This window comes from Haliotis cracherodii, unplaced genomic scaffold (assembly GCF_022045235.1).
Source record: "Haliotis cracherodii isolate W230 unplaced genomic scaffold, xgHalCrac1.p SCAF_4, whole genome shotgun sequence".
In the NCBI taxonomy this organism is placed as follows: Eukaryota; Metazoa; Mollusca; class Gastropoda; order Lepetellida; family Haliotidae; genus Haliotis; species Haliotis cracherodii.
In genome coordinates this window covers 60,515,930-60,541,266 of record NW_027266297.1, presented here as the reverse complement: position 1 = coordinate 60,541,266, position 25,337 = coordinate 60,515,930, and the positions used below count along the sequence as shown (strand labels likewise).

At 40.5% G+C, this 25,337-nt stretch overlaps 1 protein-coding gene across 2 annotated transcripts in view; it reads right to left on the bottom strand.

Annotated features, from left to right (window-relative positions):
- The window catches only part of LOC139480582 (nuclear pore complex protein Nup153-like), a 44,039-nt gene that overhangs the window by 9,898 nt on the left and 8,804 nt on the right, over positions 1 to 25,337 (bottom strand). The window contains exons 7-20 of one of the 2 annotated variants that reach the window (XM_071263722.1): positions 24,108 to 24,230; positions 23,258 to 23,317; positions 22,194 to 22,262; positions 20,994 to 21,157; positions 18,866 to 18,995; positions 14,783 to 14,992; positions 13,585 to 13,735; positions 11,772 to 12,083; positions 10,608 to 10,775; positions 9,570 to 9,725; positions 7,831 to 7,986; positions 6,782 to 6,937; positions 4,513 to 5,253; positions 492 to 749 (exon numbers count right to left, since the gene is read on the bottom strand). In XM_071263722.1, the coding sequence (XP_071119823.1) occupies positions 492 to 749; positions 4,513 to 5,253; positions 6,782 to 6,937; positions 7,831 to 7,986; positions 9,570 to 9,725; positions 10,608 to 10,775; positions 11,772 to 12,083; positions 13,585 to 13,735; positions 14,783 to 14,992; positions 18,866 to 18,995; positions 20,994 to 21,157; positions 22,194 to 22,262; positions 23,258 to 23,317; positions 24,108 to 24,230 (2,854 nt within the window). The remainder of the gene's footprint in view (positions 1 to 491; positions 750 to 4,512; positions 5,254 to 6,781; positions 6,938 to 7,830; positions 7,987 to 9,569; positions 9,726 to 10,607; positions 10,776 to 11,771; positions 12,084 to 13,584; positions 13,736 to 14,782; positions 14,993 to 18,865; positions 18,996 to 20,993; positions 21,158 to 22,193; positions 22,263 to 23,257; positions 23,318 to 24,107; positions 24,231 to 25,337) is intronic. The other variant, XM_071263723.1, reaches the window with a different exon arrangement.

Here is a 25,337-nt window from a genome sequence, read left to right as displayed (position 1 = left end):
TGACCATGGAAAGGGTGGTGTCACAGATCAGCAGCACTTTTCTCATGCAGGAGAAGTTAAAAAATATGAGTATTACAGGCAGATATAAAGACTGAAGACAACCAAACATATCTGTATAGTTGGGGAAAACTAACAAAATGCCCATGTTGTTACTGTTTGTTGTTTAACGACGCACTCAGCAATATTCCAGCTATATGACCAAGGTCTGTAAATAATCGAGTCTGGATCAGACAATCCAGTGAATGACATCATGAGCATCAATCCACGCAATTGGGATCGATGACATGCATCAACCAAGTCAGCGAGTCTGACTACCCGATCCCGTTAGTCGCCTCTTACGACAAGCATAGTCGCTTTTTATGGCAAGCATGGGTTGCTGAAGACCTATTCTACCCGGATCTTCACGGGTCCAAAATGCTCATGAAATCGGAGTATTTATTCTAATAACTTGTCATTTTCTATCCTTTCCCTTCCATGAAGGTCCTCCTCACCCTCATCCCGTCCTCGCTTCGGGGCAGCTGCTGCTGTTGATGTGTCTGTGTTGGCAGTGAAGGGGAATCCCCCACCCACTCCCAGAGGTTTGTTGTTGTCTGTGTTGCCGCCGGCGACTGGTTGACCGAATGCAAACAGGGAGTTGTTGGTTGCAGCAACAGGCTTGCTGGCTTCCGTAGTGGCAGCTGGCATGGTGCCAAACACAGCCTTACTGTCGGTCTTGTCTTGTCCGAAGGAAAACCCACTGGACATAATGCCTGCATAGAAATGAATTTATTTTTAGGTTAAAAACATCATTTATGCTTATCCTGACTAATACTAATTGGTTATCTTTCTTATTCCCAAAAGGTAGTGGAAACTTCCTGTGCTGTGTTCCCAGAGACGGAAACATCTCACCCAAACACACCCCTCCAACTTGTAGATGCACTGGAAACCACACGACCAACTCTTGTTAGGGCAAAAATAAGAGTGATGAGTCCAGAGCTCCAGATAACTTTTTGAGCAATTGAGTTTTTAATCTAGGGTTCCTATTTTAATTGGGTTATTACATTTTTCATTTGGTAACCAATATTTTTTCACTCATCTCTTCATCTATTAGGTTTTTCCAAAAATCAGTTAACATTTTAAGATCAAAAATAAAAATGAAATAATGTTCTAAATAAATAGGCTTGACTCGGTAAGTAAATTAGCTCGTAATTGTTTCGGAAATTAGCTCCTTTGTACGCATGCTGAAAAAGCCTCTATTTGGTATTTACGCGAGCTGTTTTTGTACATTTGAGTATGCGTGATTAAGTTTATTGAAAGTAATTGGGTTTTGAATATTTGGGCTGGGTGGGGGGTGGGTGGGTGTATTTTACGCAAATATGCTGCTTATCTGTAGCTCTGCGAGTCAGATGGGTTTGGATTTGGTCATGTGGTTCCGATGTGCCTGCATGTGGGAGGGGTGCGTTTGGCTGAGATGTTTTCTGTTCTTCGGGTACACAGCACAGGGAGTTTCCATTACCTTCAGTCAGAAGACAAAATAATAGCGTTTAGCAGAAGCCTATCCCTCAAAGTAAGCAATCATCAACTGAACTGTCAGTGTATACACATTCTCAAAGAGAGTATCAACAACTCTTAACACCTGTTATGCAGTGTAAGAAGGGAAGGCTTGGGTCCTACCCGTCTTTTTCTTGTATAATAATTTAGGGACTCCCCAAACATTCATTTAACATGTTTAATCAAATTAGAATTTCATACCCTCAACTCTTATCATTATAAGACATGAGTCAAAATAATTTAATCACAATTACCCAGGGCTCGACTTCAGAAAATTGTCTTATGTTTGTTGTTTAAAGCCTCACTCAGCAAGATTCCAGCCATTTGACGGCAGTCTGTAATTAGGTGAGGTGAGGTGAAATGGGGTTTAACGTCGCGTCCAAGATTATTGCACTTATATAACGACGTGCATGCACGTGTGTGTGTTTGTGTGGCTGCTTGTACTAGTCCGGACTGATGCCGATTTATAGTGCTAGCACACTGAGATACCATGCCGCAGTATAACATGAATACCCCACTCAGTCACAGTATACTGACTCCGAGCCGACCAGTCCTTGTTTTAGCCCCGTAATGCCGAGCACCAGACAGGGCAACAACAAGTACCATCTTTTAACGTCTTTTGGATTGACGCGGCTGGGGATCGAACCCCGGACCTTCCGCTCTCCGGGCGGACGCTCTACGACTTGACCACGGAGGCGGTCCAGTCTGTAATTAATAGAGTCTGGACCAGACAATCCAGTGATTGACATCATGAACATCGATCTACACAATTGGGATACGATGACGTGCATCAACCAAGTCAGCGAGCCTGACCACTCGATCCTGTGAGTCGCCACTAGGCTTCCCGCCTGCCTGCCCGAAAACGAACTCTAGGTTGCCTCTGAGAACTTTCTTGACCAAATATTGCATTAGAATGCATGTAACATATGCCTGACTCATACCCAAAACACAACCCACATGTGACCTCACATAACCAAATTCCCAAATTAATGATTCATTAATCCAGTATCAGAATTTTGTGCAATGAAATCACTTTATCTCATACGAGGTGTCAGACAGTATCATCATCTACTGGACAAAGAATAAATTAATATGTCTAACTTTTTATAAACAAACACTTTAAACTGTCAGTTTTGGTCAAAGTATATCTCAAGACATCTTTCAAAACTCCCTATTTTTAGCTGTATTTGGCTTTATTTATAATTCCAATTGATGTTTTTGTTGATGGAAATGTATTCCAGGCTCCAGTCTACTTATTCAGATTGTTCCCAATACTCTATTATTCTTAAAACTTATGGAACTGTTTTGTCTGCACTCAGCAATATTCCAGCTGAATGACGGAGGTCTGTAAGTAATCCAGTCTGGACCAGATAATCCAGTGATCGACATCATGAGCATCGATCTACGCAATTTGGCTACGATGACGTGCATCAACCAAGTCAGCGAGCCTGACCACCCGCTCCTGTGAGTCACCTGCCTGCCCGAAAAGGAACTCTAGGTTGCCTCTGAGAACTTCCCTGACCAAATATTGCGCAGAATGCATGTAACATATGCCTGACTCATACCAACCACACAATCCACATGTGTCCTCACATAACCAAATTCTCCAAATTAATATGATTTATTAATCCAGTATCAGATTTTTGTGCAATGAAATCACTTTATCTCATACGAGGTGTCAGACAATATCATCATCTACTGGACAAAATTCAAAAGAGCTGATTACAGCAAGAATAAACTAATATGCGTAATTTTTTATATACAAACACTTTAAACTGTAAATTTTGGTCAAAGTATATCTCAAGACATCTTTCAAAACTTCCTATTTTTAGCTGTATTTTATTTAACATCCCAATTGATGTTTTTGTTGATGGAATGTATTCCTGGCTCTAGTCTACTTATTCAGATCATCCCCAATACTCAATTATTCTTAAAACTTATGGAACTGTTTAGTCCTCACTCAGCAATATTCCAGCTGAATGACGACGGTCTGTAAATAATCCAGTCTGGACCAGACAATCCAGTGATTGACATCATGAGCATCGATCTACACAATTGGGATACGATGACGTGCATCAACCAAGTCAGCGAGCCTGACCACCCGATCCTGTGAGTTGCCTCTTACGGCAAGCATGGGTTGCCAAAGGCCTATTCTCTACCCGGATCTTCACAGGACGAACTTGTTTTAAGTTGTACCAGGTGCATGTTGACGTGAAAATGAAAAGTTGGTCACACCAGACGAAACCAGGTTGCACCCTGGACCCATAAATTTATCGAAGTTGAATCAGATGCATAAGCAAGTCTAAGTAAGCACAATCTCAGATCTCTGAGGACTATGTCATGTGTCATGAATTACATACAATACAGCGATTAGTGATGTATTATGGTAAATGAAGCTTAGACGTGACGTATGGAGTGTGTTCAAAGACTGTTAGGTAAGTTGGACACAAAATTGGTTTTACATAAATAACATAAATAATAGGTTGCATTTTTTTTATATGGCTAAATCAAGTCCTATTTACCAGTGGTTGATATTTGAACAACTAGCACCTGCCTTGGGGTTTGAACGGACACCAATTTAGCCAGCCCTAAGCTGAGAGTGAAAGTCTTGTCTGTGGTTACTTGTCCAGTGTTTGACATGAAGGGGGGTCCCGGGATGCGTGTACGGTACTTTTGTCTCAGGACACTCTAAATGTTCTTTTTACAATCAGGTTACGACAAGGTCAGGACCCAAGATTTTTATACTGAATTCTGAACACTGCTATCCAATTGTAAATGGCTTGAAAATGTCAGGGTACATAAATACTGACTTGTCATGCTTCCAAAACTAAGCATCAGAGAATATCATGTATTTACTTGCCATGCCTCTAAAACTAAGCATCAGGGTATATACAGTACTTGTAATGTCTCCAACATATTTAAAGCTAAACATGAGTTTCATTTTCTTAAGCTTATCTGCTTATAACACTACATTTTACTCACCTGTAGATGTTGTGTTAGCTGTAGCAGTTGTCGTGGCTGCCGTTGCTCCAAATGAGAATCCTCCAGGTGAAGCAATTGATGTGGCACCACTCTGACCAAAACTAAAACCTGTAGCACTGCTCAGAGAATTCCCAGAACCAAATATATTGTCACTCTTTTTCTCTGCGGTAGAGTCTGTTTTTTGTCCAAAGGCTAATTTCCCATTGGACGAGTCCGTTCCACTAGGTTCACTAGTAGTACTTGTTTTACTGGCCTCAGAAGCAGACCCACCAAATCCAAACCCAGACGATTTAGATTCCGACACTTGGGTCTGTGTGCTGGCTTTGAAACTGTTCACAATGCCTTCCGATTCTTGAACTGGCTTCTTATCGAGAGTTCCAAATTGAAAGCCACCAGATATACTAGAAGTCTTTTGAGAGCTAAGAACATTTGATACACTATTAGAATCACCTTTACTAGAACTTCCATCTTTTGCTTCATTGTCACTAGATGCAGATTTTGAGTCACTCCCCTTAGTGGAAGGTTGTCCAAAACTAAAACCAGAGCCAATCTTAAATCCACCTTCCAAGCCAGCATTCTTTGAATCTGTAGATCCCATGCTGAAGCCTCCAGTGGATAACCCTGACTTTCCAAAACCACCAAACCCTCCTCCACTAGAAGCTGTTCCACTGCCGAACATAGATCCACTGATTTGGAATCCAGATGCACCGATTGTACTGTTTGTCTTCGTCTCGGGTGTCCCTACAGCAAGATGGTAAAATAGCAATTATTGAGAAGTGTTCGTTCTCGGTAGTTTAGACTCAATGAGTTGGACTTGACACAGACTGTAACACTTGTAACACAGCATCAAGGTATTCATACAGTAGAACTGTAGCGTGTGTGCGAGTAATATCCTAGTCCAGGGCTCAATCTAGGAATTTTCTGACATGGTCCCGTTATGTGAAAATTTCAAATATTCCAGGGGTACGCCCGTACAGCACAATGTAAAAATGCCCCATTTCTTTTAGAATGTGTGCCTTTTTTCAAATTTAGGGGCCAAAAGCACAAGGCCTCACCCTCGAATTATACCTGATAGCCATAAATTGGCATCATCAATACTTGTGGGTATATACACTCCGTCCCCCCGATCATCCCCATATTACATGTGTATGCACTACGGTGTATCTACAACCAACAAATCAGGAGACGGAATCGCTCCAGTAGCAGGGACACCAGTGATGACTCGGTTTACATCTTCACACAAACACCTTGGTTCATGAACAGAGAAATACAGTCTCATTTCATTAGCTAACCACAACTTTAGACATTGGTTGATTCAATATTGTTGCACTCATTTAGTGATGTGTATGTGTATGTGTATGTGTGCGTGTGTATGTCTGCTTGTACTTGTCCGGATCTTATAGTGCTAGCCCACTGAGATACCATGCCGCAGTTTAACATGAATACCCCACTCCGACACCGTACACTGACTCCGAGCCGACCAGTCCTTATTGGCCCCTTAATGCCAAGAAACAGATAGGGTAACAAGAAGTAGCATCTCTTAACGTCTTTTGACGCAGACGGGGAACAAACCCCGGACATAACGGTCTCCAGGCCGATGCTCTACCACTAGACCACAAGGATGGTCCGAAGGCCTGACGCTGTATTAAGATAGCTTGTGAATAATATAGCCTGGGCCAACAAATAACACAGTGGCCAAAAGCATAAGTAAAAGATCCCCCACCAGTGTTCAGCTGCTCTTTCAACAAGCACCGATATCTATATCTATGCACAGCCTTACATGGCTATACAGGTCATCCAGTCACAAGGCAAAGAACCCTTGAAGACCCGTGCTGAAATAGGCCTTCAATAACCCAAGCTTGCCGTAAAAGGCCACTATGCTTGTCGTAAGAGGCGGTTAACGGGATCGGTGGTCAGGCTCACAGACTTGGTTTGATGCATGTCATGGTATCTTAATTGTGTAGATCGATGCTCATGATATCAGTCACTGGATTGTTTGATCCAGACTAGATATCTATGGACCGCCGTCAAATAGCTGGAATATTGCTGAGTGCGGCGTAAAACAACAAACTATCAAAACAAACAAAAACACAAGGCAAAGAGGTACTACACCTGATAAGCCTCTCCACAACAGGGATGGGAATTAACATGAGAACAATATGACATTTATATTTCACTTTGATGGTTGTATGTTTTAGGTACTCAAGCATTAATAGTCTTCCAATACAATGTCTCAACTAAATTCAATAATTCATAAATCTCATTTTACCTGATGTCTTGGCTCCAGGTTTGGGCGTTTTACAGGCCACACATTTGGTGTCTTCTGGCTTGTTCTGAATCATGCACGTGTCACAGTCCCAACTTCCTGCAGACGACTTGAACATGGAGGACAGACTTGGTTGTCCGGAACTCAGAGATCCAGTCCCTTTAGCAGAAATGTTACAACGGTTTCTTTAAATTTGTATAAAATTCATTTCCCGGGAAAAAACATTTGCAAACAAACACACGCCCAAGACCAGTTAATTCCACGAGGGACGGGAAAAACAACAAAATTACCCACCCTGTGGACAAGTCATAGTTTACAGTCATTATTAACTCCCTGAACTAGAATTATGGATATTTTAGGTTTTAAAAAGTTAAGACAACTACTCCTACCAGTACGAAGTTAACACTTTCAACAGCAGTCAACTAAGGTTTTACTGCTATGACACAAAGTTCCAAGAGACTCTGGTGTGATCGATGAAGCCTACATTCATCAAGGAAATTATCAACTTGTGCAAACATCTTTGTTGCAACATGTTATACACCATTTGAAAGGTCAAATCCTACTGTTTCTAAATATGATAGTTACGTTTGTCAAATTATTAAAATAATGCATTTACAACTTAAGTTTGTTTATAACAAAAAATGTAAGCATTCATTATATCTGGATTGATCACTAAGGAAGTGAAAATTGTAGCGATTTTCTGCAATAAAGTAAGATTTCTGAATATCTATGTACCTTTTTATTTTTTATTTTCATTGTTTCAGTAACCGGCAAATTATTTTTAAAAGAATATTAAATATTATGTTTATTTTAATAAAGACAGCATCACAGTAACTGTATTGACGAATGTCAGATGCATCACTTTTCATGCTATCAAAACTTACATAACAAAGTGCCAATGCTGACACATTTTCCATCATCATCATCATCATCATCATCATCATCATCAATGTCAAACTGCAGCTCAGTTTACTAATGCTCCTGAACATTGAGAAGACTAGTTTGGGGCTACAGAAGTTCACAGACTGAACTTATTTCAATAGGCGCATTACCTGATGTCTTGGCTCCAGGTTTGGCAGTTTTACAGGCCACACACTTGGTGTCTTCTGATTTGTTCTGAATCATGCACGTGTCACAGTCCCAACTTCCTGCGGACGACTTGAACATGGAGGACAGACTTGGCTGACCGGAACTCAGAGATCCAGTGCCTATTTTTGAAGAAAATTGCACTGACAGTTAACACAGAGATGTGTAGAGAAAGATGTTTTAAAGACACAATCCAGAAAATGTCAGTTAAAAAGGTAAGACATCAAAGGTGGTATCCTCAAGTTGTCGAAACTCACATTGAGCCAACAACCTTCAACAAAATATCCCCCTTTGGGCAAAACTTCTTGTCCAAAAAATTTAAAAATTTAAAATAATAATAATAATAATAATAATAATAATAATAATAATAAACAAACAAACAAACAATAATAATAATAATAATAAAATAAATAAATAAAATAAATAAATAAAATAAAATAAAATAAAATAAATACAAAAATAAATAAATAAAAATAAATAAAAAAGATTTGCTTTTGCAGGGCCACAGGATTTTACAATCTAAAGTGACTTGAACACCATAAATTCATAACAAATTTTTCATTCAAAGTTATGTAGCAAAGCAGACACTACAGGAATAGACACAGCCTCCAGTCTGTAAATCAGAGGCTAGTGGAAATCGATGACTAAAATCTAGCTACAGTGATCCCTCGCTACAACGCGACCTTCGGGGTCCAAATAATTGATGAGCGTTATAGATGATCAGCGGTTTAACGGAGGTCGAGTCGAAGGTGGTAGATGACCAACAAAACAGTATACATGCTCTGCCTACCTAACACGATCTACTTTGCACATTTCAAAAGTTTAAAAAAAGACTAGAATAGGAGTTATTTATGATTCAAAGTGTAAAAAAAGTTTTATCGAGTATAAATTTGCACTTTCAAAAATTACAAACACATTGTATCCCTTCAGCGAATTCAGGTGAATAAACAGGTATAACAAACTTGGTCAATAAAAGTATGAAATTTGATATAAAACATCACTAGACATGATGATTTTCCATTTAAGTGTTTTCTGCTCTCAAAGGCATTGTTTTATATACAGAGATTAAGATTACTGTGTGTATTTTCTCGTAAACTAAGCCGGAAATAGCAATCAGCTGTGCACACGTTTCTTCCGTATCTACCATTGATTCAGTAAAACGTACCTAATGATACATCTTCAAAGAATTTTGTTGCAGGGTTGCAGGGAAGAAATTGTATCTAAAATTATTATTTTATCAGGAATACTATATTCCAATATCATGTTATTTAAGTTGAAGCTTCCACCATATTTACTTAAAATTATAAGAACCCTAAGCATAGCACTTTGGTACAGATTGTATGCAGGATATTTTTTGACATATGGTACGATTTTGACATTTAATAGTCAAACTGGCTCAAATATGACTTTTAGCGAGTTGTGGTACGGCATTTCTGAAATGTGTATCCATTCTCTTGCAACTAAAGATCGTTTCAAGGCGTCAATACCAGTAATCTGACTGCGGTTGCTGTTAATAACGGTGAGTTGTGCGATCTACTGATCACTGCGCATACGATTTCGCGGAATTATTGTAAACATTATTACAATTGGTCAAGCAAGGCTGAACAGCTGTCTTGAATGGGTTCTGACAGGGAGCTACCAACAACAGCTAGATCCAATGGCAAGTAATATTACATTAAATAGACTCGGTTTAATAAGGAATTACCTGATGCCTTGGCTCCAGGTTTGGGAGTTTTACAGGCCACACATTTGGTGTCTTCTGGCTTGTTCTGAATCATGCACGTGTCACAGTCCCAACTTCCTGCGGACGACTTGAACATGGAGGCCAGACTTGGCTGACCGGAACTCAGAGATCCAGTCCCTTTAGCAGAAACAGCTGAGATAACGTCATGCATGTGGACATTGTATTAGTTCTGCTACAAGGATATGAGCCTTCGGACATTGACAAAGAATGACAACTTCTGCATTTGGATCTTATTTGATATCTGAATAGCCAATGAGGTCACAAAACAATTTATTTGTTCTACAAATTGTGTCGGCAGGATGGACTTTTCCCGAAATAGACAGAAATACTTTATTTGGAAAAAAGAACGAGTTTGACACATCAGAATACAAAATGCCATTTTGTTACATTTGATACATCTGATCTGCATTAGGAAGTAGTCCTAAAGTCCTTCGTGCCCAATAGTTAAGGTATCATAAGCACTAGTAGAAATTGGCCCTTTTAAAGGGTTTTGCTTATTGCTATCATAATAAGGACTAAAGGACTAAAACTGTTAGTGTCTTATGCTGCTTATCAGCTAAAGTAATAACAAGAGTTTGCCACTAACGTGGCTATATCCCCCGCCCCTGTTGCAGAATTTATGACATAATTAAATCTAAACAAACCCTAACCCTTTTTAACCGAGGTGGAACTTGTCATGGAAATTGTAAAAAAAAGAAGAGTTTGGAACCGAAGTCCATCTTGTTGCCATGGAAACGTAAAAAATTAAAATTTCTAAAATTTCTATGTAGCAAAAGGCACAACTTCAGCATGTACTTGACAGACCTGCAAAGTTTCATAAAAAAATATTGATCGGTTTCCGAGTTATGCTCCAGAAACGAAACGTGACGGACGGATGGAGCCCGTTTCTATATCCCCAGCCAACTTTGTTGGGCGGGGGATAATAACCATGATACGTTAACCATAACTAAATGCGCATCAGGGCAGAGGCCCTCCACAGATGCAACCCGACGTTCCTACCTGACGGAGGAGGGGGTTTCGGACCCGACCCTGGCTTAGACGTCCCACAGGCAACACATTTAGTTGCCTCAGGTTTATTCTGTACAAGACAGGTGTCGCAATCCCATTCCCCTGGCTTTTTACAGAACTTGGTCATAGGACTACTTGAAGGCGGAGTCTCACCTCCCTCTGCAACAAAGAAGCCATGGTTGTGATGCCACTGATACTGTGGGGGACCAGCTGGGACACATCCTGAATGCACTCAGCCTATTATATAAGAGTGTGAGTGAGGTGGGTTTGACGCTGCTTTTAACAGTATTCCAGTTATATCACGGCGTGTCAGCTTAATGTGGGAGGAAAGCCCGAAGTGATGCAGGTCTTAGACGTTTACCACTTTCGATGAAACCCACGAGCACGGGTATGGTGCTGACAAATCTATAAACATGATGGGCGAACCGGGATTCGAACTCACAATCATAGGTTTCTTGCGTGCCCAAGGGACGCAATTCTGCACAGTGAATCGTGGCGCCTTAGACGACTGAACCACCCATGCCCCCTATTATATAAGACAGACGCCGATTATAACATAGACACCTATGAAATAATGAAATGGTGTAGTGTACTGATGTTTAGATAATTACTACAGAGCCTGAAATGAATCAATGATCATTTGGACATGATAGATGGGTGAAACAATGGACACCCATAGCTGCTCTTGCTGCGCTGTAGGTAAAATGAATATTATTGTACTTCCATTGAGATGCAGTATATTTCTTTTCTACGTCCATTGAGATGCAGTATATTTTTTTTCTGCGTCCATTCTTTAAATTTGTGCATACTGGACGTACATTTTTGTGTTGTGTAAAACCCTGCCTAATACATTTGTGAACCTTCATGGAAAAGAGGAATGGTTTGCTGCCATTAAATAACCCCAGATCCTAATTTGAACTTGTTGCCTTGGAAAAGCAAAAGATAATTATCATTTTTAAATTCTGGAATATCAGAGGCGCCAATACAGCATCTTCCTAATGTGTATACAAGGTTACTCTAAGACATATGGAACAGTTTTAAGTTACGCTCTTGAAATGAACCCTAACATCTTTTCAGCAAAAGAAAACATACAAAAAAAACGCACCAAAGGGCCACAACTCAAGCTGGTGGTTTTCAAATGTCATAACAACTTACTCTTGCCTAGGATGTCCATGACACTCCCTTGCTTCAGGTTCAATGCAGGCTTAAACCCTGACGGTGAACTTGTATCATTGGAAGTTTTCCCCAGAATGTCCATAACACTGCCAGACTTCAACTGGCTTCCTTCTCCAGCAGACTTGGTACTATCTTTCCCCAGAACATCCATCACACTCCCTTGTTTCAGGTCACTGGAGGGCTTGAAGGCACCTCCGCCCAACACGTCCATCACACTCCCCTTCTTCAGACCTGCAGCAGGCTTAAAAGCCTGTCCACTGCTCATGGCTGTCTTCATGTTCATCCCAATACCTGCAATATTGACTTGCATATAGTACATGTACAACACACATGCATACTGAACATTTGCTAAAACCCAAATAGTCATCTTTAAAGGTGTGGTCCTTAGCAAATGTTGAGTAGTATATACATCTGACTAGCTAGTAATTCCAGCATTAGATCGTGCATTTGCAGTGAAATCATTCCTCTCAATATAAAGTGTCAGAGTGAGTAAGTGAATAAGTATGGTTTTACGCCGCTTTTAGCAATATTCCAGCAATATCACGGCGGGGGACACCAGAAAGGGGCTTCATACATTGTACCCATGTCGAGAATCAAACCTGGGTCTTTGGCGTGACAAGCGAACGCTTTAACCACTAGGCTACCCGACTGCCCCTGAGGTGTCAGAGAGAATCATCATGTACTGGACATGCACATGCAGGGATCTTAGATATCACAAACATCATGAGCAAATTTAAAAATCATCTGAGAGACAGGTTTGTTAAGGATCAGTCCAGAAAATGTTTGTTTTGTTTTGTTGTTTAACGCCGCACTCAGCAAGGTTCCAGCTATATGACCAAGGTCTGTAAATAATCAAGTGTGGACCAGGCACTCTAGACACTCTAATGATTGATATAATTGATAATTGGGATACGATGGCATGCATCAACCAAGTCAGCGAGCCTTACCACCCGATCCCGTTTTGTCGCCTCTTACGACAAGCATAATGGCCTTTTACGGCAAGAATGGGTTGCTGAAGACCTATTCTACCCCAGATTTTCACAGGTCTGGTGGACCTTAGCAAATGTTAAGTAGTATATACATCTGGCTAGCTACAGTGATTCCAGCATCAGATTGTGCATTTGCAGTGAAATCATTCCTCTCATATGAGGTGTCAGAGAGTATCATCATGCACTGGAATAACATCATAACCAAATATAAAAAACATCTGGACAGGTTTCATAACGATGAGTCCAGAAAATGATCCGAACTAAAACCCTAGAAAGAGTAGTGCTGTTTTGTGCTGCAGTCAGCAAGGTTCAGTTATTTCATGGAGGCCTGTGAATAGTTGAGTCTAGGGCAGCCACACTAGTGGAAGATAGCATGAGCATCACTCAAGTCAGGTTACAAGGACATCCTAGTGATCACTGTGATATGATCCCATCAAAGCATTGTCACAGTATCTCAGGACTTTTGTCTATGAATGATTGTCTATGACACACATAAGACCCTTGCAGCAGCATAATAGCAAAGACTCCTAGCATAGCCTTCACACACTGTAAAACCTGTGTCAAACCAGGTTACAATTGGTCTGGCTCGCTGACTTGGTTGATGCTCATGATACCAAACACTGGATTGTCTGATCCAGACTCGATTATTAACAGATTGGCGTCATGTACCTTGAATCCTGCTGAGTGCGGTGTAAAACAAACAAACAAACAAACAAACAAACAAACAAACAATCACCCACTGTAATGTGTGAGGGAAGTTTCAATATTCCTGTTGGATAACATGCCCGAGTTCCTGATCTTACCTCCATTTCCCAGCTTGCAGACAGGTGCAGTAACCGAGGAATTCAGTAATGGTTTGAAAGCTGGTTGACTATCACCAATGGCTGTGAATGTAGATGACTTAGGCAAGGACTCTTTGTCAGTGACCTTGAGGGGGGAACTGAAGGTGAAGCCCTGTGAAACAAGGACAAGGAGTTGGTGGTAACATTATTCAAAAACACATGATCATATCTCACAAGTCTAACAGCCTTGCAACATCATATAGATTCTTTACATACAAACAGAAAAGACAGCCTTTAATGGATATATTGATAACAAAAATTATTATTAATTAAAGCATTCATTCCTGCAAAGTTAACTTGCCTCTACATATCAAAACACTTAGGCCTTATAAGGAGTGAAATAAATGAAGCTATTCTGCACCAAATTTCCAAAGAGCAACCTTCAAAATTCACTATAGTCTGCTAGCCCATGACCTACTGGTGAGTGAGTGAGTGAGTTTGGTTTAATGCCGCTTTGAACAGTGTTCCAGTTATATCCCAGGGAACCACTTTATTGTGGGAGGTGGTGAGGTGAGGTGAAATTGGGTTTAACGTCGCGTCCAAGATTAGCGCACTTGTTTAGCAACGTGCATGCACGTGTGTGTGGCTGCTTGTACTGGTCCGGATTGATGCCGATTTATAGTGCGAGCACACTGAGATACCATGCCGCAGTTTAACATGAATACCTCACTCAGACACAGTATACTGACTCCGAGCTGACCAGTCCTTGTTTTAGCCCCTTAATGCCGAGCACCAGACAGGGTAACAACAAGTACCATCTTTTAACGTCTTAAGGTACGACGCGGCCAGGGATCGAACCCTGGACCTTCCGCTCTCTGGGCGGATGCTCTACCACTAGACCACTAGGCGGTTCTATTGTGGGAGGAAAGCCAAAGAGATGCAGGCCTCAGGAGTTTACCACTTTGGTGAAACCCACAATCACGGGTATAGTGCTGACATACCAACAAACATAAACCTTATCCCAGACTATAAAAAAAATGAGAAAGAGTGTTCCCCTTGTCTTATAAAAAAAGAAGAAAGTGCTGAAATAAGTACTTGTGTTTGTATTTGTTACACATGATCTAGTTTTACTGAACTTAAACATTCAAACAAAGCAAATGATCCAATCATCAATCATGTTTTTACAACAAACACCCTCCACAAGCTGTGGAGACCCTACCTCTGCCCTTTCAGAACTCGTCACTGCGGAAGGCCCACTCTTCTGTATCGGGGTTGAGAATGTGAACTTAAGGCTGGCAGCCTTGTCCTCGCTAGGTAGGGACACTGTCTTCCCTTTCTTCGACATGCCCGGTGTAGGCTTGAAGTTGAATGCAGGCATACTCATCACAGGCAGAGTGAAGTCTGTCTTGAGGGGAGGAGGAGGCTCCACCTGCAACAAGCATATACTTGGATTACACCACTTTCAGGTGATCCTCATCTACTGTTACATCCCTAGTGTTTGCGTTTACAGCATCCTATATACAAAAACATGCACTGAAAAATATTGGACGCCAAAAAGGAAACCTGTGTCCCCATACGCGTTTTTCATTTTCATTTTCATTTTACTCATAACTAATTGTTGCTTTGTTTCGGGTTAAACATGAAAACAGATACTTTATTTGAGCTTAAAATGGCTTAAAATACACTATTTTCGGCCTACATTGGAAACAATTCTGTGTGGTGGCATGCACCCAAACCCCCCTAGACAGCTTTGTGCCTGTGGTGTTTGTGGCTAACACATCCAAGGGGATCCCATTATGTTGGAGACCAATGCAAACATTGCATCCTATACTACTCAACTGTTGATAGGGATAATCAGTAATGCCAGAAAGATTCAAACAGACACTTGACATAATTACGAGAATCAGTTCTGTGTATCAAAGAAACATAATTACATCCTATCCAAAGCGGAGTCGCGTATTTCTGTGAAAGCTGATAGTCATACAAGTTACATGTAACATTTAGAATACTCAGCAGAATTTCCTTGCAAGTGAACAGGTGTGACCAACACTGGTCTAAACTTATGGCGGTACAGAAGGCAGACAAGAACTGTGGCAGTACTGATTTAGCCTTATCATGCGTATAAATCGATCTTATTAAAATCAGTGGACCAACCAATAGGATGACTGACAAGAAGTCGACATTAGCCAATCAGAAGGCAGCTTTCTTGTGCTTTACAAAACATATTTTGACTAATTCTTGATTAAAAAATTGAAACCTGAACAAAAGAACATGCTGGAATGGCTAAAGATGGTCTAGATTGTATGGATTCAGTCGTTAATCCTGTTACTATCGTTCGGAATGCCCCGTGTTAAAGTTTTCGAGCTTGCATTATTAGAAATCACATTCCGACTGTCACTTTCATGATCTGGTAAGCGACGCTGATTGGTCGGATGAAAGATCGTTCTGATGTAACGCCTCATAGGATGTCCTCAGATCTTTGTTTAGAGGTAGCAAGAACTAAGATTTGGTTTTAATGAGATTGGCGTATAAATGAGACTGTTTACACGTGAGTGTTGATCTCGTGTGAAAATGCAAATGAGGACCCAACCAGTGTCTTCAAAACTCCACTTGGCTGCCCTCTCAAGATTCACAAGTATGTTAAACCAGTGTCAGAATTTTGTGCAATGAAATCACTGTTTCATACGAGGTGTCAGACAATATCATCATACACTGGATGTATAACAAAATGGGTTGAACTAGGACAGAATCATAATAGGTTCCAGCAATACTTAAAAGAATTCAAATTATGCCTAAATTTACTTCATATGTAATCGAAAGTTGTCTCACAAATATTTTAGGTGTAGTGTGCGTGCAAGCAACCAAGGTGCCCTGACATCAACTTCCTGACAAACATGACAAATCCTTTTTATCCTATCACAGAGTGATTCTAGTTGAGTGACGTTTTGAACAGGATTTCAGTTATTTCACGGCTATAATGGGAGGATGGCCTGAAATGATGCAAGTCTTAGATGAAACCCACTGGCATGGTGTTGACAAACCTAGACTCAATAACGAATCTGATTTGAACCAGCAGTCATCGGTTTCTGTCAAGTCTAGAGGTCGTAACTCTTCACAGTAAATTCACTCAGCTAAAGGATTAAATGAACAGTATTAATTTTGCTTCATTCATCCAGTGTCAGAAGTTTGTGCAATAAAATCAGTATATCTCATACGAGGTGTCAGACAATATCATCATACACAGGATGGGAAAAGCTGGGCACGCATGATGAGGACAGTGCTTACTGATCCTGCTTTGGTCCTAATTACACTCGCTGACTTGGTTGATACATGTCATCGATCCCAATTGCATGGATCGATGTTCATGATGTCAATCACTGGATTGTCTGGTCCAGACTCGATTATTTACAGCCCGCCGTCATATAGCTGGAATATTGCTGAGTGCGGCGTTTAACATCCAACCAACCTAATAACACTCAGGCCTAATCGGCCTCCATGTCTCTTAAATACCTTGAGTGAGTGAGTGAGTGAGTGAGTGAGTGAGTGAGTGAGTGAGTGAGTGAGTGAGTGAGTGAGAGTGAGTGAGTGAGTGAGTGAGTGAGGTTTTACGCCACTCTTAGCAATATTCCAGAACTATCAGAGTGGGAACACCAGAAAAGGACTTCATACATTGTACCCATGTTGGGAATCGAACAAGGGTCTTCGGTGAAACGGATTAACGCTTTAACCATTTGGCTTCCCGTCTGCCCGAAAATGAACTCTAGGTAGCCTCTGAGAACTTCCCTGACCACATATTGCACAGAATGCATGTAACATATGCCTGACTCATACCAACCACACAACCCACATGTGACCTCACATAACCAAATTCCCCAAATTAATATGATTTATTAATCCAGTATCAGAACTTTGTGCAATGAAATCACTTTATCTCATACGAGGTGTCAGACAATATCATCATCTACTGGACAAAATTCAAAAGAGCTGATTACAGCAAGAATAAACTAATATGTTTAATTTTTTATATACAAACACTTTAAACTGTCAATTTTGGTCAAAGTATATCTCAAGACATCTTTCAAAACTACCTATTTTTAGCTGTATTTTATTTAACATCCCAATTGATGTTTTTGTTGATGGAAATGTATTCCAGGCTCCAGTCTACTTATTCAGATCGTCCCCAATACTCAATTATTCTTAAAACTTATGGAACTGTTTTGTCAGCACTCAACAATATTCCAGCTGAATGACGGCGGTCTGTAAGTAATCCAGTCTGGACCAGACAATCCTGTGAAGACATCATGAGCATCGATCTAACAAAAGGGATACGCTGACATGCATCAACCAAGTCAGCAGGCCTGACCACCCGATCTCGTTAGTCGCCTCTTACTGGAAGCATGGGTTGCTGAATACCTTTTCTAACCCAGCTCTTCATGGATATTAGATAAATGTACCGATTGCATAAATGCACAATTTAGAAAAATCTATGATTATGGCCTCATTCAACAACCATGTATGAGTGAGTGAGTGGGTGAGTGAGTGAGTTGGGTTTTATGCCGATTTTAACAGTATTCCAGTTATATCGCGGCGTGTCAGCTTAATGTGGGAGGAAAGCCCGAAGTGATGCAGGTCTCAGACGTTTACCACTTCAATGAAACCCACGAGCACGGGTATGATGCTGACAAACCTAGAAACATAAACGGGGCGAACCCACAATCATAGGTTTCTGGCGAGCCCAAGGGACGCAACTCCGCACAGTGAATCGCGGCGCCTTAGACGAATGGGCCACCCGGGCAAACCGTGCCCCCCAACCATGTAGGAATTCACGAGGGACTGTAAGTATGGCATACAATACATAATACAGCATCATTTGCTTCATCGCAGGGACCTGTCACCAGATTCTCTTCACATATAGATGGAGATGCTGGTCTTGTCACCATCGAAGATGTTGAGATTGTTTTAAGAGGCTCATGTGACGTTGAATATGGTTGAAAATGAATATAGTTAAAGCCATTTCATCTTGCCCTCAGTCACATGTTCAATGTTCACGGGGCAAGATCATGTCATTCATCCAGTGTCAGAATTTTGTGCAATGAAATCACTTTCTCTCATACGAGGTGTCAGACAATATCATCATACACTGGATAAAATGACACTATATTCCTGGGCGCTTATTAGAGCGGGGTGCTAATTACGTCAAATACGGTACTTACATTGACTGGCATGATTTGTTTACTTGTTCCTAGTATCATTCCACCACATATCACACAACTGAGAAGGTTTGAAGCCATGATGTACTTACCTCTTCCTCCTCGTCTTCTCCTGCTCTCCGTCTCGCGGAGGAACGATAACTCTTTTCCCGCATCATCTTGCCCCCTTTCCCCCCTCCGCCTCCAGGTCGGTCATCTATCACAACTGGCTCATCTTCGTGACTGGAAGAAAGGCAGTGATCATTGAAAACAACATTCAGTAATACGCTACTCCGCTTATGGATGCCTTGATCTTTCCATGACACACACAACTTCTTCCCATGTCATGTGTACATGAAAATAGAAGGACATATCGGATTTTACTCATCAAGTTAAGATGTATAATAACTACACCATCTACTTGGTCCTGTTTCATTTGATTTGTCTGTTTGTTCTTTAACACCGCGCTCAGCAATATTCCAGCTGTATGACGGCGATCTGTAAATAATGGAGTCTAGACCTGACAATCCAGTGATTGACATCAGGAGCGTCGTTCCAAGCAATTGAGATACAATGACATGCATCAACCAAGTCAGCGAGTCTGACCACCCTATCCAATTTGTCGTCTCTTAAGACAAGCATAGTGGCCTCTTACTGCAAGCATGGGTTGGCTGAAGACCTATTCTATCTTCATTTGTCTTTTCATTTGAAACCTTTGAAACATACATTTCAAGTAGTATAATCATCTCTTGGAAAACTGAGAGCCAATTAAATATGATGACAACAATAGATGTCAATTAACAGCTACATCACAGCAACCTGCAAATGATCCCAGACTAAACCTGGCGTCTTAAGCATCTTAGGACTTTTCAAACAAGCATGACATCTTTATATCCCCAGCCAATATGACATGTCCCCTTGTGTGCAAGGAAAGAAATATTGGACGTTTTTCAAGAATTGCTATGGAAACAAGCAATACCACCAATTAAAGCGTAAGTCAAAGTTGTTGCTGTGGAAACTCGAAAAATAATTTTAAAAAAAATCCAAACTATTAAAAGGAATCCAGTTCACTAGGAGACCTATCTACGTGTCAACTTGGGTGAAGAAATTTTATACGTTTTTCAAGATCTGACCTGAAAGGTGCACAACTGCCATTTTCAGTCTAGGTCAAAGATGTTTCTATGGAAACTCAATTTTTTTTTTTTATAAATCCCAAACTATCAAAAGGCACCACTTCACCACCAGACCTATCTATGTGCCAAGTTAGTTAAGATATGTCTCATGGTTTCTGAGTTCTGCTCTGGAAACGAAACGTAACAGACAGATAGACAAGCACCCATTCCTATATGCCCCTTCCACATTGTGGCTTGGGATAATAACCATATGCATTAGAAATGCAACTTGATTTTACCAATGAATATGGAATAACATCTGCTTGTATTGTTTGTTAGTAACCTCTAAATAACATTCAAAATACTCCGAAAAAAACCCTAGACTAACCATGCTAACTGCATGGATTTATCTAGGCCTACTCAGAGGCTGGTATTTGGCCTGAAGTCTACACCAGACGTCAGTACAAATATCTCAAATTGGAATTCCCCCCCCCCCCCCCCCCCCCCCTTTTCATGTTATACAGTTATAACTCATGTTATGGCCTTGCACAATCTCATTAAAATCAGATTTTAGTTCTCACTACCGCTAAACAAAGATCTGAGGACATCCCATCCCATTTCGAAATGACTGACAAGAATCGACATTAGCCAATCAGAAGGCAGCTTTCTCGAGCTTTACAACACTAGTTTCAAACTGGTGACTATGCTCTAAATAGTATTCTCGATTAAAAAAATTAAAACTGATAAGAAGAACATTCTGGAATGGCTTAGAGATGGTCTAGAATGTATTTATATAATCTTAACACCCGTAACTGTCGTTCGGAATACCCTGTGTTAAATATTTGTGGTTGCATGATTAGAAAACACATTCCGACTGTCACTTTCATGATCTGGTAAGCAACGCTCTGATTGGTTGGATGAAAGGTCGTGATCCGTGACCCGCAATGGGATGTCCTCAGATCCATGTTAGCGGTAGCGAGAATTAAGATCTGATTTTAATGAGATTGGGCCTTGCAGAGGTGACTTGTATTTCGCAAACCAGTAGGAAGAAGGATCTTTAATGACAAGGACCTTCCTAGCTACGTCCCTGACTTAACATGACACTGGTAACTTGAGATGAGTTACTGACCTGCTGTCCTCATCTTCTTCACCACTGTCCTGGTCGCGGTTCTTTCTCTTTGGTTCCGGTATCCGTGACGATGTCGGTGTGGAGGATAGGAGCTTCTGGCGATTCTTGGATATAGACGCGATGGAAGGAGTCTTCAGCTGACTGGTAGGGGGGCCCTTCGGAACCTGACAACAAGCAGAAGACTGGTGAGTAAAATATACAACAAAATACAAAAAAACATGCACTGTAGGAAACATAATTAGGTCAATGTTGTATCCACATCACCATCAACAGATACAGATACATATAGCCAAGGGACACAACTCTGCACAAGTTGTTGAACCTTTGATCACGGGGCAAACTGTCCCAAAGATTAATAATTGAACTTCATGAATCAAACTTACGGAAACTCACAAAATATCAGGATAGAATCAGATGGGCTCACATAACCACTATCAGGGTTTAATTGTTTTGCTTATAAGAAAAAACTAGTGACATTCCTCATCAAATACCACTTTTACCATGAAGTGAGTGAGTGAGTCTGTGCTATGCAAAAGTTTAGTTTAAATAATAGTGGGTGAGCGAGTGAGTGAGTATGGTTTTACGCCGCCATAAGCAATATTTCAGCAATATCACGGTGGGGTACACCAGAAATGGGCTTCACATTGTACCAATGTTGGGAATCGAACCCGGGTCTTCGGCGTGACGAGCGAACGCTTTAACCACAAGACTATCTCACCACCCCCTTTACCATTAAATAAATGTAAATGTAGCAATATCTTTAACTCTGCAGCAGGTCAGTTTGGTGGACTAGTGAAAATAAACATTGATTTCTAACCCTGTTGAAGGATGCAGCAGACAACAATATATTAGAAATATGGTCCATCAGTTATCCAACAGTTCTACAATACAACAAGCATGAAATATTCATATCTCCCGCCAATACCACCATTTTCAGTCAAAGTCAAAGTCGTTGCCATGGAAACTCGAAAAATAAATTGTTTAAAAATATCAAACTATCAAAAGGCTCCAGTTCACTACTAGACTTATCTATGTGCCAAGTTTGGTTAAGATATCTCTCATAGTTTTTGAGTTCTGCTCCGGAGATGAAACGTGACGGAAAGCCGGCATCCATTCCTATATCCCCCTTCCACTTCGTGGCTGGGGATATTAAAGAAGGGTACACCACCCTGTGGCAGCCTACTATCAAAGTGTACTTACATCGAGTGACCTCCTGGTTGCTCCAACACCAGTGAGTGGACGTGAGGTTCGCCTTCTGTAACTGCCAGGCTGAAACCACAGACAGGGTATACAGGCTTGTAACAACATACCTAGGCTTATCTCAACTGACAGTCATGTTTCGAATGAGTATGTAGTTTCTCAAGTTTTGTCAAGTGTTGGGAAAGCATGCCTAAAAAATTCTGATCTTAGAACCTCTTATCAAATATCAAAATAAACTTAATACACTATGTTTATAACGAACATGTTTATAACGAACATGCTTATAACGAGCTGACAGATTTAGCGAAATTGTTGTTTTTTTGTCACGCCCATTTGGTGTATATATGTTGAAAATATGCTTATAGCGAACTACGGTTATAACAAACTAAAATAAGTGGTCCCTTTGAGTTCGTTATAACCATAGTTTACTGTAATTGAGTGCATTCTTAGTTATGGCAGTTCTCACAAATGAACCCTGGCTGCAACATGTGCTTCATGCTGTTGTACAATTAATAAAAATTTTCAACTAGTGTTCCCAGTCTCTTGTAGACAAGCAAGCATCACATTAGGGTGTCTGCTGCTTAGCGCTCATAAGTACGTCAAGAAAGACACTTTGGTAGTTGGTGTCCTTTCTTGACACCATTAACTGTAACTTTCAACAAGACATTTGAAATAGTGTTCTGTTCAAATTTATTACCTTAAGAGGAATCGTAGTAAATTAGTTTACTCACAAAGATTCACTCACTTTTAGATTCCATTTTGTTGCCATGTGTCTGTCCAGCCATGTTAGGGCAATGAATGTAAACAACTCATTTTTTTTTAATACACATCGGACAGTTTTCACATTTAGATCCTTGGTAACAGCATGTTACATTAGAGCAAAAAGTCACATGTCATGCAAGCGATTCACTTTCAGTTGTTAACTCAACCATGCCCTTTCTTATCATTCCACTGTGCAACAGTTATAATTGTGGGAATATGTCAAGTGCACACACTGATTGAAGGCAGCATGAAATACTGCAGTCATTTGTGCAGGACAATGTCCACGGATGCCTGGCACTCACCGTGAATGACAACACAGAATCAGTCAGGAAAGATTCACTAGCAGGGATCTTTTTTGCATCCTGAAGAGAGAACATTTTATACTGTTAGCAAATCTGAATAAAGAATATAAACTCATGGCTACATGTATCATGCAATATCCCTGGCGATGTTTTTATGTGATATCCCTGGCAATGTTTTCATGTGATATCCTTGGCAAAGTTTTCATATGATATCCCTGGCAAAGTTATCATATGATATCCCTGACATGTTTTCATGACATCCCAGGCAATGTTTTTATATTATATCCCTGGCAATGTTTTCATGTGATATCCCTGGCAATGTTTTCATGACATCCCAGGCAATGTTTTTACAAGATATCCAGCATATCTGTAGTCCTTGCCAAACTGCCAAATAGTTAAGGTATAAACAGGACTAGTATAAATTTGCCATTTTAAAGGGTTTAGCTATATGTTATCATCATAAGGACTACTGGACAAAAAATACTTCTATTGCTGGATATCCCAGGCAATGTGTTCATACAATATCAAAAGATATTTTTTAGATAAGATACAACAGGCAAAATGTTGTCATAAGATACCCCAGGGAATATTTTTAATGACATCCCAAGCAATGTGTTTTCTTGATACCCCAGGCAATATTTTTAATGATACCCTAAGCAATGTGTTTTCATGACACTCCGGGCAATATTTTTTATGATACCCCAGGCAATGTGTTTTCATGATACCCAGCAATATGTTTTCATATGACACACATGGCAATGTTTTCATGCTATCCGACGACGCTTGTAATCTCCAAGCGATGATGTTTCCCACTGTCATGAGTATGAGAATACAACCAAGTGTAACTCACTGTGAGGGGTGTAGACATCCGCTCCAGTGTCTCCAGGATCCGTCTGGCCGTGGAACTGGTCACTGCATTAAAACTGCTGTTGAGAGGCTTTGGTTTCAGTTGTTTACGAATTGGCAGTGCAGTCTGAAATTGTGAAAAGATAATGCTGTCATGTGTTGTATGAAAATAAATTTTCTGCATGAACTAAAGTGACTCAAAGAAGTTAGTTTGTTGTTTAACACTGCACTCAGCAATATTCCAGCTAGTGAATAATTGAGTCAGGACCATACAATCCAGTGATTGACATGATGGCGGTCTATAAATAATCGAGTCTAGGCCAGACATCACGAGCATGGATCTACGCGATTGGGATACGATGACATGCATCAACCAAGTCAGCGAGTCTGACGACCTGATCCCGTTAGTTGCCTCTTACAACAAGCATGGGTTGCTGAAGACCAATTCTACCCCTGATCTTCATGGGTCTACTCAAAGAAATGAGCATTATGAAACATAAACTTGCATCAGCATTATTTTAGCCACATAGTGACAAAATCAGGGCTCACTTATCCCTGCTCACCACCAGTTTGTTGTTTAATCTGCACGCAGCAAAATTTCAACCAAATGATGACAGCCTGTAAATAATCTAGTCAAAGCAATCCAGTGATTGAGTGAGTGAGTATGGTTTAACGCCGCTTTTAGCAATATTCCAGCAATATCACGGCGGTGGGACACCAGTAATAGGCTTCACACATTGTACCAATGTTGGGAATCAAACCCGGGTCTTCGACGTGCTGGGCCAACGCTTTAACCACTAGGCTACCCGACCGCCCCTGATCCAGTGATTGATCCTGGGAACAACCATCCCCGACTTCAACTCAAACATATTTCTAAGATCAAAACATGAAAAAAGCAATATTTTCCCAGAAAATCCACTTATCGAAATAAAACTTTGCACTGCACCTCTCCTTTTAAGTAAAGAAAGTGTTCCTTAAATTTGTAAAGTATCCATGAAGTAATTCTCAAGTTACTGGTCGCACAAATGTTGAAGTAAAACAAACATTCTGAGTTCAAAACATGTAAAAAAAAGATTTTCTAAAATAATCCACCTATCAAAATCAAACTTTGCACTGCATCTCTTCAATTAGTATGGAAGCTGTCCTCTAAATTAGAAAAGAATCCATGCAGTAGTTTTTAAGTTAAAAAATGTAAAAAGATTCTAAGTAAAAAAATGAAAAACAGCTGTATATT